Source organism: Medicago sativa, chromosome 4 (genome assembly GCF_051527215.1).
Source record: "Medicago sativa cultivar Bolivia chromosome 4, Bolivia_mono, whole genome shotgun sequence".
NCBI lineage: Eukaryota > Viridiplantae > Streptophyta > Magnoliopsida > Fabales > Fabaceae > Medicago > Medicago sativa.
Genome location: NC_140752.1, coordinates 62,368,709 through 62,386,292, shown reverse-complemented (window position 1 = coordinate 62,386,292; position 17,584 = coordinate 62,368,709). Strand labels below are relative to the sequence as shown.

General features: G+C 33.9%; 1 protein-coding gene across 1 annotated transcript; it reads left to right on the top strand.

The window, feature by feature from the left end:
* Window positions 1-11,295: 11,295 nt before the first annotated feature.
* LOC146930506 (L-ascorbate peroxidase, cytosolic) lies at window positions 11,296-14,411 on the top strand. Its single transcript, XM_085707955.1, has 10 exons — window positions 11,296-11,383; window positions 11,583-11,713; window positions 12,150-12,324; window positions 12,412-12,477; window positions 13,096-13,144; window positions 13,231-13,316; window positions 13,620-13,699; window positions 13,798-13,900; window positions 14,015-14,073; window positions 14,184-14,411. The coding sequence occupies exons 2-10, from the start codon at window positions 11,595-11,597 to the stop codon at window positions 14,197-14,199; spliced, it is 753 nt and encodes a 250-aa protein (XP_085564081.1). The 5' UTR covers window positions 11,296-11,383; window positions 11,583-11,594; the 3' UTR covers window positions 14,200-14,411.
* Window positions 14,412-17,584: the final 3,173 nt, after the last annotated feature.

Genomic DNA, 17,584 nt, shown 5'->3' with positions numbered 1-17,584 from the left:
CAACTGCTTCTACTTGTGTTTCAACTGATTTTTGTAATCATTCCATGATTCAGGCAATTTTCAATGAGAATTCCAGCAACGAACTCGTCCGAGAGAGGAATATTTTTAGCCTTTAATTCTTTAATCAACTTGTGGTATTCATTGATTTGATCTTTAATATCTTTCTCTTTTGACATTGTCCAGCGGTAGTAGTTGCCTATGACAAAGTTTTTCTTTCCAGCATTTTCAGCGGTGTATTTCAGAATCGTTGAATCTCATATTCCTTTTGCTTCCTTGTACGAACAGTATATAAGGTAGATAAGGTAGTCATAATGATGTGACGACATACCTTATTTGCATGTCCCCATGTGTCGACTTCCTTCTGTGATGATGAAGACGGTGGCTTAGAGTTGGTGACGGTTGAATCGACACCATGTAAGTCGAGTGTTAAGCTGACGCGCTTCTGCCACCTTCGAAAATTCTAACCAGCAAAGACTTCAATCTTTGAAACGTCGGGAAACGGTTTGGCATGGTTGATGGTGGGCACAACAAGAGTTTGTTGCTGATCTTTTGGAACATCGTCTTTGGGAGGTGGAATTGCAGAGCCGTTGTTGGAACTGTCTTCGTTAGTCATCGTAAAATCCTTGAGATTGTTGAAGAAAATGCTACGAAGACCTGCAAAACAAAAATAGTGAGATGATCTAAGACGTGCTAATTGCACTGTCCTCAAGGATTTTTCGCGTATAGATCGCTAATCCCCCAGGATTTAACAGACCCTACCCAACAAGTCGAGGATTCAGAACCAGCAAGGTGTTTACAGCAAGACTTGCTCTCATTCTCCCTCTAAGAAAAGGTGTTTACGACATTCTTCTTTATGATCTTACTCTTCTTAACCCTCTAGGATAAGGCAACTTCCCATGCGGGGAAGGCGTTTACAGCATTCTTCTTTATGCTCTACTTACCCCTTTAGGATAAGGTGGTTTCCCCTGTGGGGAAGACATTTACAACTTTCTTCGTGCTTTCCTTGTCCCTCTAGGATAAGGCGGCTTCTTTTGTGGGGAAGGTGTTTGTGTTCTTCATGCTCTCATTACCTCTCTAGGATAAGGCGACTTCCCCTGCGGGGAAGGCATTTACGTCATTCCTCTTTATGCTTTTCCTTGCCCTTGTAGGATAAGGCATCTTCCCCTGTGAGAAAGGTGTTTACGGCGTTCTTCATGCTCTCCTTGTCCCTCTAGGATAAGGCGGCTTCCCCTGTGGGGAAGGTGTTTACGACATTCTTCTGAATGCTCTCCTTACCCCTATAGGATAAGGCGGCTTCCCACGTGGGGAAGGTGTTTATGGTGTTTTTCTTCATTTTGTTGAGCTAAATTATGGTGGCTTTCTATATATGGTGTTTCAACTTTAAACTGCAAAACAGACAATCTTAAAAAAATACGGTGCTTCGTTAAACACCTGCAAAACAAATCTCAAAGGTTGAAAAAGGTTAGGATAACTCCGTGTTTCATATTCATCTTCTCAATGGCGGGTCTGTTGCTTCCATATGCATTCTTTTGCCATGGTTTTATTTCCGACACGTTGTTTGGTGAGCTCTATTTTACTATTGCTCTTGATGGGCTTGTTTGTGTCTGGATATGATTTATCCAAAAAATAACAATACTTGCGAACGTCTCAGTTGGTAAGTATAACTATACAGTCTCAATTACAGTCCGTCATAATTATTCAAAACTAACTATTTTCTTCCCATTAAATTAGACGGAGCTAACTCGCCCATTTAATTTGTTTTATATATTCATGTTTATTTGGATGAATAGTTGTCTCATTTAAACAATGAATGATGTTTTTGTCAAAGACAAATTATATAGCAAAAAACCATGACAGTATTTGTCTTATTCATATAGATGGTCAGCAAAATCATAGAAGATGGATAATAGTTTCATAAACAGAGATGACTTGATTTAGTTAGGAGAATGTAGCAAATTTATTTGTAAGTATGTTTAATCGGTTAAGTAAATCTTCAAGTGCACACAATATATTATAAGTAAGATTTGAAGATTATAATAACAACATGAATAAATAAAACAAATTAAAAAGCAATATATTAGAAGTTTTGATTTTAATATGTATGTTGTTGAGTATGACAAAGTTTGATAAAATATTTACCTCATTAAAGATGCATGCAGTTAAGAAACCTTCTTTGGTCCTTTCCTGAAGCATCCTATCAATTGAAGACATTGTTTGGTTTGGAGAAGTAGTTGATATTCTAACCAAAATTGTGTCATTTTATATTTTTGTAGTCAATGTGCTTTTGTTTTAGTAGAAGAATCTCAACTGTTCATGCAACAATTTATCTCTGGGAAACGTTTTAGCTTGGGGAAGGGTATGAGTGACAGTTACACAATTTATTTAAGTAGACATTGGTCAGCAGTTACAACTTTATTTATGGTAAAAGCAACCGTGGAGGTGTGTGATCGAAATTAATGAGAGAATTGGTAAATTAAGAATCAAGATATCTAGTCGATACATGCATTATATAATAGGATGCATATGGGTTGAGTAAGGTAAATGACATAACATAGAGTATTTTTAAGATATGACAAGCATGCAATACAATTCACACAATAGATTAAATATAACAAGATTATAAACTTGAAATATAATTCAGACAATACATATAATATTACAAGACTATGAAACAGAAATATTAAATCTCACAACAAAAGTCAAACTTAGAAAGGTTAATAACACACATTTAAGAAACGACACCTAATCTAAATTAAGTTTAAAGGCATGACAGTTTTCAAAAGGATCTATAAGAGGGAATCTAAATATGATCTAATCTCCAGCTTTGAGGTTATTGTTCCAGTAGAAAATTTTCCATATACTCCAATTTGAGTTACATGTTGATTGTTTTTCACTTTTGTTATAACATCAAAAGGATGTTTTTGTTTATCGTCACCACACAAGGTAAGTAAGCTATGAGTTATGTTTTCCTTTACATAATTACTTAGGGCCCGTTTGATGGTTAGGATATGATAAAGATATGAGATGATATGATGCAGGATAACGATATGATATGATATAGACAAGATAAACATTTATCATATCATATGTTTGATGCACAACTTGATAATGACCTGATAGGATATAAATCATAATAAAATGACAAAATTATCCTTGTTATCATCTTCTTCAAAAAAACCAGATCTTAATAAAATAACCTTAGAAATATCATCTTCAATATTTGTTTCGCTGCATTCCCTCAATATTTGTTTCTTCCCCAAAGCAATTATGTTAAAAGAAACCACTGGAATTATAAATTTTAATTTTTATTAAAAACAAGTATCTGCAAAATTATCACAAAGAAAATTAAGAAAGAAAAATTAAGGATGGATAATAACTAGATGCTAAATCCAATATTTAATCGGTGGAGAATATTTTATTTTGGGTTGGTATGATTGAATTATTTTATCATATTGGTGGATAAATTAGAAAGCAATTTCCAATTGAACGTGAAGAAGAGAAAGAAGCAATTAAGCGCAACAATTTCAATCAACCTACGATGGAAATGTTAATGAATGTTTTCACCGTATCTCTTTCGATATGAAATTAGGGAAACAATCAACCTAATAAATCAAATATTCAAGGAAAAAATTACAATATTTAAACAAAAAGGAAGAAGATGATGAGCGATTAAGATGAAGATGGAGATAGAGCGAGGTAGGCGAAGGTAGAGGATAGGATAAAAGACAGATTCCGAGAGCGTGGGCAAAATAAGAAAAGGGGATAGAATATTTCTAACCCAACCTATACTTAGGATAGGAAATACAAAGACTTGACATGATAGAATTAATCAAAGGTTTAATTTATCATATCCATTCGGTGCGTCAGACGCAAGATTTGAATAGGATATGATATGGTTATCCTATTCTGCCTCTTTATCCTGACCATCAAACGGCCCCTTAGATCCATTGGCAAAGTCTGAAAAATGAAATATATATTGCTAGATAATGAGTGTAGTTAATTATGTTTTGTTAATTGCATAATGGAGTATAATTAATTATGTTTTGTTAATAACCGAGTAAAGTAGTATACTTAACGAATTCATCTTCTTTCTTGATGTTTATTGGGAGTGTAAGATCAAAGAAAACGTTGTGGATAAATATGTACTTCGGCTATGGAAAGATGAAATTGTAGTTGATGAATCTATAGTTTTGAAAGTTTTCAGTCCAAAAAGTATTTTTCCAAAATAAGTTAACACGACTTCAGGGCCGCTCCTAGAGTATTTTGGGCCTTAGGCATAACATGACAAATAAATGCTTTTTTAAGCAACATCTGAAAATAAATCAAACACTCCATACACACCAAAACAAAATAAAATACTGGAGAAACAGAGAACAATAAGACCTGCGAAGTAGACTGAAATTTTAGCACCTGAAAAATAGACACTAAAATTTTAACACCTATGAAATTTTAACTGTATTGATTGAATTTTTTGCAATCCTTTCGATCAATTCAAGAAAGTTAGACATTACTGCACTGATATAATTTAATTTTTTGGAACCTAAGATAAGATTAAGATTAATTTCTCTAGTAAGCCTATTTTCAACTAAATTATAATTTGTTTTGTTATAAAATTATCTCAATTTCTTGGATAATAAATATCACCAATATTTTTTATATTAGTGAGGCATATTGTTAGGAAAAAAGGGCCCAAAAAAATATTACCAATTTTTTCGATAATAATTTTTTTGGTACATTATTACGAACAACCAATTTTGTTTTATAAGAAGGTGTATATGGAAATCTTTGTGTTAAACAGGGGTATGTATAGAAAATCACACAAAAAGGGTCAAAAACATCAGCAGGCTTCAGCCCAACCCTTCATCATGTCAATATTTGAGGACTTTCCGTTAATTTTGCTATATATACCTCACATAAACCAAATATTAATATATACATCTCCCACCATAATTTTCTTTCTGGGCCCGCTACCGGAAAGGGCCTTTGACCATTGCAAACTTGAATTTTGCTATATATACCCCTCATAAACCAAATCAAATTAATGATAAAACATTAGTATGAATCAAACAATAAAGTAACAATATGAACCTAATCCCCTGGAAGTTGACTTCGTTATGACCCGATCGCTAGAATCGCAACTGCTCACCGGTCACCACATCTGAATTTAACTTATAATGTATAAATAAACAAGAGAAATCAGATATAAAGATGCTTAATGATAATCGACGAAGAGTAAAACAAGTATATGCTGATAAACCCTTAACGACGTAAAAACTATTTTCTCAATAATTAAACCTGATAAACTTTAATAATTCATAATGAAAATAGGGTTCTAAATCATATAATATTAGACTCTGATACCACATGTAAGAATTAAATCACGAAGATCATGTAATTATTATGTGAAATTAAAGCACACTTGCTTAATGAAACCATGATTACCCAAACTCACCGAAGATTTGAGAGAAGAGTCTTCCTTTGCCTTTCACATGCTTCAGACTTATGGTTTTCAATGAGGCAAACAACTAATGAGCAGAATAGTTATAGTGTTAGCAACAAAAACCTAGCCTTTCTATTTATAACCGTGCAACCTTAGGTACCATTCATCATGGGCCCTAGTGTTCCGGCATTCACTTTGTTTCTACATAAACTATACTAAGTGTCCCAAAGCCTAGTATTTATCGATCACTTTCATTGAGGACATAAACATCATCAAATTGATCACAACATCAATATGTTTTTATTAAAACCAAAACCAACAATTGATTGCAGTCCACAAAATATTAGAAGAAGTTCTAACAAGACGTTGTACCAATGTCCATGTACCGCGAGGGATCAGGTTGGGCAAGGCTGAGAGTGTGAAGAATAGATTCTATGTCAGTTGAAGTTAGCCCATTAGCATTAAAGTTTGCAGGCTATGGTCGTGAGTTAGTGATTGATGACTGCACATCAAAACTAGAATTTTAATCATCTTTATGTCCTTTTTATGGCATATAGAGAGTAAATTACTTGTAATCCATGGTTAAATTAGATCAAAAATGGACAAGAGCACAAAAGGGAAGTTGAAGAAATCGTGGCACGTTGGGTTTCATCGTGGCACGTTGCAGGGATGCAGAACTCATTGAGACTTTCTGGAATTTTCGTGGCACGATGGATCACAAAACGTGCCACGATGGTTTATTGAGTTTGCTACCACGTCAGATTAATGAAGTGATTGTGCCACGATTGTCTCGAAACGTGACACGATGATGGGCTTTCCTGAAACCCTAATTTTTTGTCTATAAAAGCCAGATGCGGCCGAGGTTTTAAGGGGCGATTTTTTACGGAGACCGAAGAACATGCCCTGAATTTCATACCCACTCATAGTTGGTCCGAATTTATGTATGTTTACTCTTGTCTATGTTTATGATTGTTTAGTTATGAGTAGTTAAACTCTTAGATTGATTGAGCCACGATGAACCTATTGTAATATATGAATCAATAGTTGAAACTCTCTTTATGATCAATATTATTCAGTCTTTATTCAGAATTATTTGTGTTCATTGTTTTTCTTATGATTGTTTTCATGACTGCTAGCCCTAGCTTCTTTCAATCATATTAATTGATCTTAGGAATTAATTGACTATTAACCATAGCTGTTAATCCTGAAATAATAATTTTGTTTAACTTTACATATGAAACTAGAGATAGGAAGTTGCGAGTTATGACTTAGGAATTAACGTTCAGACCTAGCTTTCGCGGTTATTCAACCGGTTTAAGAGATTAAACGGTTATAACTTAGGAAATGGTTTTGAGTCAAGAGATTGATCAAAACTACTTAGTTAATTTGTCTTAAGGAACGAATAATTATTGAGAGGAAAGGGAGGTAAACGGATCATACAGGGCAATAGTGGATTCATCGGCTTAAGCATTCATCTCAAATCAATTTTCCAAACAAACATTATTTTCTGCTATTTACTATTATTTGCACCCAAATCTACTGAGATTAATACAGTCCTTGTGGATACGATCTTTATTACTACTTCGATAATTTTTTTTACACGTGCCAAATATCTATCAGTGATGTTTGATTGTGATGGTTTGGTTCCGCCATTTTATCTAGCCCAATTGTAGGATTGATACATGCAAGGAGAAGGTGACAAAGGAGCCCATTGTTGGCAAAAACCTCGACTATTATGAGTAACCACCGCTGTCGAAATTGTCAGCATTGCTCCTACCGCCTCTGTCCGAGGTTCAACCACCAAAAATTTTCAATTTTTTTCCACGGTTATAAAGAGAGTTGTTGTTTGCGCGGTGCTGGTAATTCTGATTTCTTAGATAGGAAGATTGAGGAGTCAGGTCGACATTTGAGGTTGGTGTTTTGGCAAGAAGGGCAACCTGCGATGAAGAATAGTTGGATTCACGAGCAACACTTTGAATCATGGGTGATTCTTCAAGTTCTAGACATGACTTGGCGGTGGCAAGCGTCGATAGTGGATCATGTTATTAGACGTGTGTTACAAAACCAGTGTATACACATGTAATCCCGAAAATCATTTTTAACATCAAACGAGTATTAGAGACCGATGAGTCGACGTTGGCAAGTTGATTGGCCAGGAGCTTGAGGTCGTTGCAACAAGCTTTGGTAGAGGGAAAATCCTCAAAGTTGGCGTTGTTGAAATTGTTCTTGAGTTGGAAAACTCTCGAATGTTTGTTGTTGTGGAAAATGGCTACAATACGGTTCCACCATAGTCCAGTCATGTCATCATTGACGAAGAATGGAGTTAAGAATGTCATGTGTGATATGGCATACATCCACTGTAGAACGTATGCGTTGAGACACTTTTAGAGTTATAAGTCGTTTTTAGTGGTTGTCGTTTTTAACGTTCTAACTCATCAATAGGTGGAATGATGTGGCCAAGCACGTTATGAACGCATGTTTAGACCTTGAACAACGTCGACCATGAGACATAAAGGTCGGAATCATTATCCAACGTCACTGATATGATTGATTTGATGTTGGTGATGGCGAAAATGGAGTGAAATGTGTCACCGTTTGTAGTTGTTAAGTGATTTACGAATTTCCAGCATTAATGAAGGTGGAATGACCAACCATTTGAGTGAAGGAGGGTAGAATATGGTGATTTTGTGAACAGAGGAGATAAAGATATATATTCAGAGCAAGGATGCTGGCCGATGGGGTAGAAAATGGTATCAGAACCTCCTCCAAAATTTGTTGGGTCACCTACTATTTGGTTTACGATATCAGGTCAGCCATCTTTTACATTCACACTCCAAATGTCCAGTCTTGGGCCTGAGCGTGAGGGGGCGTGTTAAAGAAATCCCACATCGGATAAAATATGACTTGATAATGTGTGTGGGGTCAGTTCCCACCTAACAAGCCGATTTTGTGGGGTTATGTTAGACCCAACCACAAATTTTAAGAAATCTGATAAACCATTTGTTGATATTAACTGTAAATGTGCGTATTTTCAAAAATATTATTTTATCCACGATTACTTGATTTCCCTTATCTGTGAACTCATAACAGTCCAATTATCCTTCCCACTCCTCGTGTTCCTCCCAACCTTCCCAATGTTTCTCTCTGGCTCCCCTCCCTACGGGGTGGTGAAGGCTTGGATCAAAATCTCCACCACTGCCCCTCTTTCTCCTTGAAGGTTTCATGCCCTTTTTTATTTACAATTTTTTTAGATAAGTTGAGACACATTCTCGTGTAAGGTGAGCAAAAACCATAAACTCATTGAGTGTTTACAATGAAATTTACACATAACTTATCATTGTAGAATTTTAAACAATAACTGATGAGCAAGATATCTAATAATTTACATCAACTGGAATTTTTTTTAAGAAATAATTTTTTTTATTACTAATGATAACCCTAATAGTCATATTGTAACCGTCTCAAATGAAGTTTAAACTATAATATATATTAGGGTCTTGTTAATGAGTGCCTTCGAGGCATTATTTAAGTATTCTAAATTAAGTAATTATTTTATAAAAATATCAAAGTTTTTGATCTCCAATACACTTTACTCCTATTATACAAACTTTCACAAAAAGTTACTATTTAAAGTCCTAAACCAGTACCCCAGGAGCACTAATTAACATTTCTTTATATGTTAATAGGGAAATGCTAACTTGTTCCCTTATGACACAAGATAAGTACCTTAAAATAGAATTAAATAATAAATATTGTATTAAAAAGATAAGTTTTTAAGGTTATGAATACACAATTTCTAATGTTAAATTTTTTATTTAGTTTTTTATCTTATGCCCTTAAGACACAAGTTAAGAAGGTCCATGTTAATATTTCAAAGTTAAAGTCTAACTTGGAAGTTGACAACTGCTATTTGCAACTTTCATGTCTCATGCACCTTATATATCTTTCAAAATAAAAGTATTATACACTTTATTTCAATGATGTGTGGCATATCTGTTTGCCAAAAGGGTAGTGTTAACTTGTGCCTTTAGGACACATGTTAAGAAATCCCAAAAAATAAATATTATCTTAAATTTTGTGCATTCAACTCTTTAAAACATTAAAGATTAAATTTAATGCACGCATTCCAATACAATATTTCTACATTTGGCTTCTAAACTTGTGCCTTAAGAGCACAAGTTAACATTTCCCTTAAAAAAATAGAAATGATTCGAGGTATATTACATTATCCTAGTTGCAATCAAATGATTACGTGTAGTATTTAATTAACTAATCAAATTGTTTAATTTAAGAGAAATGATATCTTGACAACCAATTTTCAACAACTTTTGTGACAACTCTCTTTCATACTCTCATTATACTTTCATTCTCTCTCTTCCTTTTTCTCTCTCTATTGTCATTGTCCAATAAGAATGGAGGAAAAATGTTGTCTCTAAAAAGTTGTTGAAAATTGGATGTCAAAATATCATTCCTCATAATTTAATGAACACGAGATGGCATGTCTCAACGGGGACATTAACGTTACCCAGAACGGAATCTTCCGAAGCGGAACGCGTTCACACCCTAGAGTCCAACATATTTTATTTTTGAAATATGATATCGCTGCTCTGTTTTTTTATTAAAAAAGAATTAAGGGACACAAATATTTGCATTCTCGCTTTAGTCGCGACACTTCTTCAATCTCCAATGAGAATAATTGGTACTTATTCTTTCTAATTCCAAAATGAATTCAAGGAAGATGAAGTATAAAATAGTTTTATGGGAGATTATCATTTAGGAAATTGGACTCAAACGGTATTATTTAGCAAATTGGACTCAAACGGTTAATGTATGTTAGACACATAGTAATTTTGAAAAATGAATTTATTCCTGGTCATCTAAATGCAATCCAAAGCTGCTACAAACATTTTTGACCAATTAGTATTTTTCTTGGTGCACCATGCTATATTCACACAATTATCTAAATGATTGGTTTTTACATAAACCAATTGTTTTTTTTTTCTCTGTGTTTTTTGTTTAAAATTTTATCATCATAATGCAACATTGTTTGACTTTTTATTTTAATGTAATGTTCATTTGATTCAAATTTAACCTCAATCAATTACGTATTATACTCTCTCCGTTTCAAAATGAGTATCGTTTTAGCAAAAAAAATTGTTTCAAAATGAACGTCGCTTTCAGTTTCTAATGCAATAATAACTTTTTCTTTTCAATTGTACCCTTCAATTAATATTATGTTACACTACTTCCAAAGTATTATTTTTTCTTTAATGAAAAACAAACCAATAGTTGATTATGATAATTTGGTAAAATTGCTATGACAATTGACTACTTTATTCCATTCCTTAATCTGTTTACAATTGGCTAAAACGACATTTATTTTGAAATGGAGGGAGTATCAATGAACAGATATTGTTTATAAAAAAAAATTCAACAGAAAAAAAACTGTGTGCGACATTTTCATTTCCGAAATAAATAAACAATAAAGAATATTAAAGAATATTTTTTTTGAGCAAGAATATTAAAGAATATTATTACAGTCAACAATGTGGCTAGTGTGGTGTCATAAAACTCATCGTGCAAAGAAACCCATTTTCACGCATCTCAACAAAAACCCAAGACCTTTCAACATTTTCTTAATCTTTTTTTTCTCTTGCATCCTCATTCGTCATCATTGACGAAACCTACTTCACCCACCCAATCAAATCACACCGTGTATTCACACGTCCAAGTTCATCTTAACCATCTAACTTTCCAAATCAATCATAACCCCACGATCTCATCCATCCAACGCCTCACAATCACCCTCTAGAACTTTCTCCTCCTTATAACTACGTGTTGTTCGTTTCTAACACACGCTCTTTCTTCACTCTTGGCTTGTGCTCTCCTCGTGTCACTGTTAGGGTTCAACAATCTTCGCCATTTTCTTTCTTAGATTTCGAGGTGAGTTCATTTCTCAATTTCTCCGCTCAAAAATTTCTTCTGATTCACCTATTTTCTCAGAATCGAAGTTGATTATCATTGATTTTTGAGTCAGTGTTTTTAGATCCATTTTTTGAGCTTATTTTTCTTCGATTTCTTCACAAACGCGATAATCTGTTTCTGATTTTGATTCTGTTTTGTGATTTTGATTTTGTTGCAGAAATTTTAAGCTATGGGAAAATCTTACCCAACCGTGAGTGCTGATTACCAAAAGGCTGTTGAGAAGGCGAAGAGGAAGCTCAGAGGTTTCATCGCTGAGAAGAAATGCGCTCCTCTTATGCTCCGTTTGGCGTAAGTTTTATTTTCTGCTTATTTTTTGTAGGATCGTGTCTATGTTAGATTCTCACTTATTAGATTGTTTGATTAAATTTGCGCTTGATTATTTTCTTTGTAATTATTCGTGTATTTTTGTCATGATTTGTGTAATTTTATTTATGTTATGATTTGTGTAATTTTATTTTTGTTATGATTTGTGTAATTTTATTTTTGTTATGATTTGTTTGAGATTTTTTGGTAATGATCTGTTTGAATATTTTTTTGGGATGAATCGGGTGCAATTTTTTTTTGGTTTGATGATTTGTGTGATTTTTTTATGTGATGAATTGTATGATTATTTTTTTGTAATCAACTGAGTGTGTTCTTTTTATTATGAATTGAGTGTGATTTTTTTTTTGTTTTGTTATGATTTGTGTGTGATTTTTTTGTGTGTTATGATTTGTTTGTGTAGATGGCACTCTGCTGGAACTTTTGATTCAAAGACAAAGACTGGTGGTCCTTTCGGAACCATCAAGCACCAAGCTGAGCTTGCTCATGGTGCTAACAACGGTCTTGATATCGCTGTTAGGCTTTTGGAGCCTCTTAAGGAGCAATTCCCAATCATTAGCTATGCTGATTTCTACCAGGTGATTTGTTGTATTTTTTGTGATGATTTGTTAGATCTTAGTTATTTCAGTCATTTATTTATGTGGTTTGTTTTTGTGGTTATGCAGTTGGCTGGTGTTGTTGCTGTTGAGATTACTGGTGGACCTGAAGTTCCTTTCCACCCCGGTAGGGAGGTACGTTTACTACTTTTGGTTTCTCATTGTTGATGTAAATGGTATTTTTGTGTTCTTTCAATACAAATTATGATGTTTCTTTAACTTTTTGGTTGTATCTTTTGTTTGCAAATCTAATTGACATGATTTGACAATCAATTTTTGGTTATAACTTTTCATGTGGTATATAATGATAGGAATTATGTCCTTGAGTTTTTTTTTTTTTTTTTTTTGTAAAGTGTTTGATTAATATTTGTAACATGTACATAAAATATTTGTAAGTTTTGATTGCCTGTTTGAAACGCATTTGCAATTATTACGGAACAAATTTGTCTTGCAGTTCACGTTCTTGGATTTCATTTATATGCCTGTTTTGAAAGTTGTCTGTAGTCCTTATCAATGAGTTTTTGGATTTCATACATTTCTGTTGGTAACCAACTTGTAGATAGCATTGCAATGATTAACCTGTCCTCATGTGATAACTAGAAATGCTTTTTGTCTCTTACTTTGTAATTAACCACATGTGATAACTGGAAATGCTTTTTGTCTCAAAAGTTGCTGATGTATCTTTCTTTTTCACCCTATTTATTTTTTATATTTGGAGGCTAATTGGTCCTTTTGTTTTGGTTTAATTATCAGGACAAGCCTGAGCCACCACCAGAGGGTCGCTTGCCTGATGCCACCAAGGGTTAGTGTTCTGGATTTGTGATGTGAATTATTGCCTACAATTGATTGTAGTTGTTTGGCTCATTATTTGATTCTTGATTTTTGCAGGTTCTGACCATTTGAGGGATGTGTTTGGCAAAGCTATGGGGCTTAGTGACCAGGACATCGTTGCTCTGTCTGGTGGCCACACCATTGTATGTATTGACTTTAAACTTGTGTTTATTGAGTATAGTATTTGTTGCATTTGATATTTTGATACTGGCATAATTATCAAAGTTTTAAACTATGGCTGCATTGTGGTTGTGCATTTGATATTTTGATACTGGCATAATTATCTAAGTTTTAAATTATGGCTGCATTGTGGTTGTGCGATTTGTGATGTTTATATCAGCAAATTTTTATTTTTAACTTGTTTAATTGTTACGAAAAGTAACTTATTTGACTATTCTCAACGTTGAGATTGTGACTGTTTTGGTTATACTTAATGTAATTGGTAGGGAGCTGCACACAAGGAGCGTTCTGGATTTGAGGGCCCATGGACTTCTAATCCTCTCATTTTTGACAACTCATACTTCAAGTGAGTCTTGTTAAAAACATTATCTCTCACCCATTGCCCTATTTTTTTTTGTGTTTTAAATTCTTATTATTGATTATTGATGTTGTTGAAATGATTAGGGAGTTGTTGGGTGGTGAGAAGGAAGGCCTTCTTCAGTTGCCAAGTGATAAGGCACTTTTGAGCGACCCTGTATTCCGCCCACTTGTTGAGAAATATGCTGCCGTATGTATATTTAATATTCCTATGATAATCCTTTTCATCATATTATTGGCATTATGAAATTATTATATCTGATGATAAGTTAATCTGAGAATTCTCATTTGTCAATGATTGCAGGATGAAGATGCTTTCTTTGCTGATTATGCCGAGGCTCATCAAAAGCTATCTGAGCTTGGGTAAGTCATAATATATATATATTTATCTTCAAGGCTTAAGATTTTACATATCTTTTAAGTTCCGCATTATCCACTGGGAGTTAATTCATGTTGTGTTTTTTACCACACAGATTTGCAGAAGCCTAAGGAACGGTGTGTGGTGTTTGAGAGGCATGGTGCCCTGAATCTTACATAAATTTCACAGACCTTGCTCTTATTTTGGGTTCATCGAAGTTGGGTAGTTTTTGGATGTATTTTGCTAGACATGATGAACGTGGAGTTTGTTTGTTTTCTCTATTGTTGATCCTCTGTTAAATAACATTGTTAAGTGATAATTCCCAGCTATTTTGGTTTGATTATCCCCCAATGTTGCTTTTTACGCATGTCCAAAAGTTGTCTTTCAAGTTCTCGTCAAGCGTTTAATTGTCTTGGAAGTAAATTAACAATATAACGAGTCTTTCATAATTAATTACTTTCAAAGATTTTTTTTGGCACTAAACACTACCCTGATGGAGTGTTCAATTTTAAACATGAGAACTTTTCAAAAAGATTTTTACATGAGAACTTTTTAAGATTTCTGAATGTTCCTAAACAAAAAAAATTAGTATATTTTCTTAGTTTTTGAAAATTCCAATTTTTAAATAATGTTTTGAAATCCGAATTATTTCAGATTGCTTATGTCTTTGACGTAATTGTTGAGTTTAATTTGTTGTACTTGGCTTTTGCTCTCTTTTTTTTGTACCCGGCAGTTTTTATAATTCTTAGTCATTGTCAAAAAAATAAGGGGAATTAGTCACTTTAGTCCCTGAATGGGGAACGATTCGTCAATTTAGTCCCTGCATGGTCAATTTCAGGGACTAAAGTGACTAACGAAGTCTACATTTAGGGACTAAATTGACTAACGGAGTCTGCATTCAGGGACTAAATTGACTAACAAAGTCTACATTCAGGTACTATTTTGCAATTTATCTGCATTCAGGGACTAAATTGACGAATCGTTCCCCATTCAGGGACTAAAGTCACTAATTCCCCAAAAAATAAATAGTTGATTCTTAAAGACTTAGAACTTTATCACACTTTTGTCTGAGAACTACAGGGCTAACATCTAAATTTATCTTTTAGTTTCATAAAGATTTAGAACGTCGTTTAAAAATTGGTACATTGATCGGTGATTAATCTTTTGCAAATTATGATGAAGACTACAGGGGCATTGATCTTTAGCTAAAAAGCCCCTAACCTAAGCTCATTGCCTTATGTCATCAATACAAGTAATTAATGCAACGCGTGATGAAATTCTTAGCTGGTTATAAGAATGAATATTTCAACTTTAGGCTATAAGAATGAATATTTCAACTTCCCCTATTATAAACAGGGGGGGTCATATGGAGTCATATTCCCACCCATCACTTGTATGTAAGATTCTCCCAACAAAATCACACATCATCTAGTAAACGTTCGCATACAGAATTTAAAAACCCAACCGCCGTGGGAAGTGGAAAACCATCAATTTAATTAAAAAATGTTGGTAAATTAATTGTTATAGTATTAGTTTTTCTCTTTCGTCTGGGTTTGAACACATAATTTTTAACTATTTAATGAATCTTAGCTCAAATTAATTGAGCCACTCGCTCGACCGTCATAATTCAAAGGTTGAGTACCTCATTGTTCAAAACAATAGTAGTTTATAGAAAAATGCTTTTGTCCCAACAAGAATTGCTCGTTCCCAACCGAACTTCCCATAATACCTTTGTGTGTCTTGTGAGTTAACTCACGCAGTGCGTGTATAACCTTGCGTGACTTAAGTGACGCAGAAAAACAACAACACGAGAAACCAGCATAAGAAAAGCATTACGCTCACACAGCGACGGATTCAGGATTTTTGAATAGTGGGGACACCATACATAAAATTGTCCTTTACGATTTTCTATATTATAGAAATTTTGAATGATTTATCATTTTCAATATCAATAAAAATATAGTTCTCTATATAAATAACTAAACAATCATTTAACTTGTTATCCCCTACTCGATTTTGCATATGATTCTTGATAATATTCATATTATCAAGAAAGGATTTGAGATATATGATGATATGTGTGGACCAAGAGAGAAATAATTTGTAAGAAGTGTGAGAAATGTAGTCAAAATGTCAACTATTGGTAATTATACTGCTAAAAAAAGTGTATCTAAAATTTTTGTGTAGGCACAAGCCCACACATGAAGCTACATGTATCCGTCCTAGCGCTTACATGAAGGATCTTGTTCAGCTAGAGAAACTTCTCCACTATCTCCGGTGCAGTTTCGAGTAATGGTTCCCCTTGAGACTTCGGTTGAGGAAGCTTGTAAACAGACATAACAGCGAAAACGGCGTTCCGACGAACGAAAGGGTGATGTTGTTCGAGTTTCAACAGAATGGAAGGGATTAACAATTCGACGATCTCGTATTGATTGATACTCCCTCCGGTCCTATTTACAAGAGACAATTAATTTTTTAGATACATTAAATAATTTATGTATTTGGTTTAGATTCTTGACTAGATACATAAATTATTCAATGTATCTAAAAAGCTGACCGGAGGGAGTACAACAGAAAACGGAGAGTTACACCGCAAATGAATTCGTCAGGGGGGTTGAAGATTGTAACGGAGATTTTGACAGATTAAGATCATTCCAGGGAGAACGCGACCGTGTGAATTGGGTTTTGTTGATGATTTTGAGGTAGAGAAGGATGTGTTTCTGAATGGTATGATTGTCGTAAGTGAGAGTGTGCATTTATCGAAGTGAAGATAATGTTTTTCATGCCAAAAGCTAAGATATTATATTGGGCAAAGGAGCCGTATTGCTCACTAACATTGTCCAAGGTACTTCTGTTCATTCTTTGACGAGAAGAAAAAATTATTCTAACCACATTGGAATAAGATGTCATGACGACGTTCTATAAACAAATAGCACTGTGATACTATTTTCTTTTTGTGCCCCGTTGTGTTGTAGCTGTTATCATGAAATTTATCTTAATTTTTTTCTATGGGGATTTTAAAGTTAATTATTACTATATATTTTTTTTTGACAAATATCTCTTTTGAATAAGTCATGTAGCTACCTGATCAATATTACACGTTACAATTTACCGGTTCAATTCTATTTACACGGTTTACTTGGGAACAAATGTTGCCAACGTTAAAATAAGTATCAAATTGATGGCATATATAAATTGGCAGCAGAAAAGTATGGGGGAAGAGAGTTACACTGATTCTTCTTACCGAGACTATTGACAAGCAACTATATACGTATAAATGTTTATAAGTGTGGATTAAGAAGAAATCTAATTCTCATGAACATTCAAAAGTGGTTCATGCGTCCTTGTTAATTCACATGTTGATGTTAGCGAGCAAAGTATTGTATTTTAGAGGGTATTAACTTTGAAATCAGCCATATTAGACAACTTATCTGAGGTGACGAAATACTCAATCTAGTGTTTTTCCACGTCCTAGTCAAAATCAATAAGTTTGGTTAGTCTTTATTTTAATTTAGA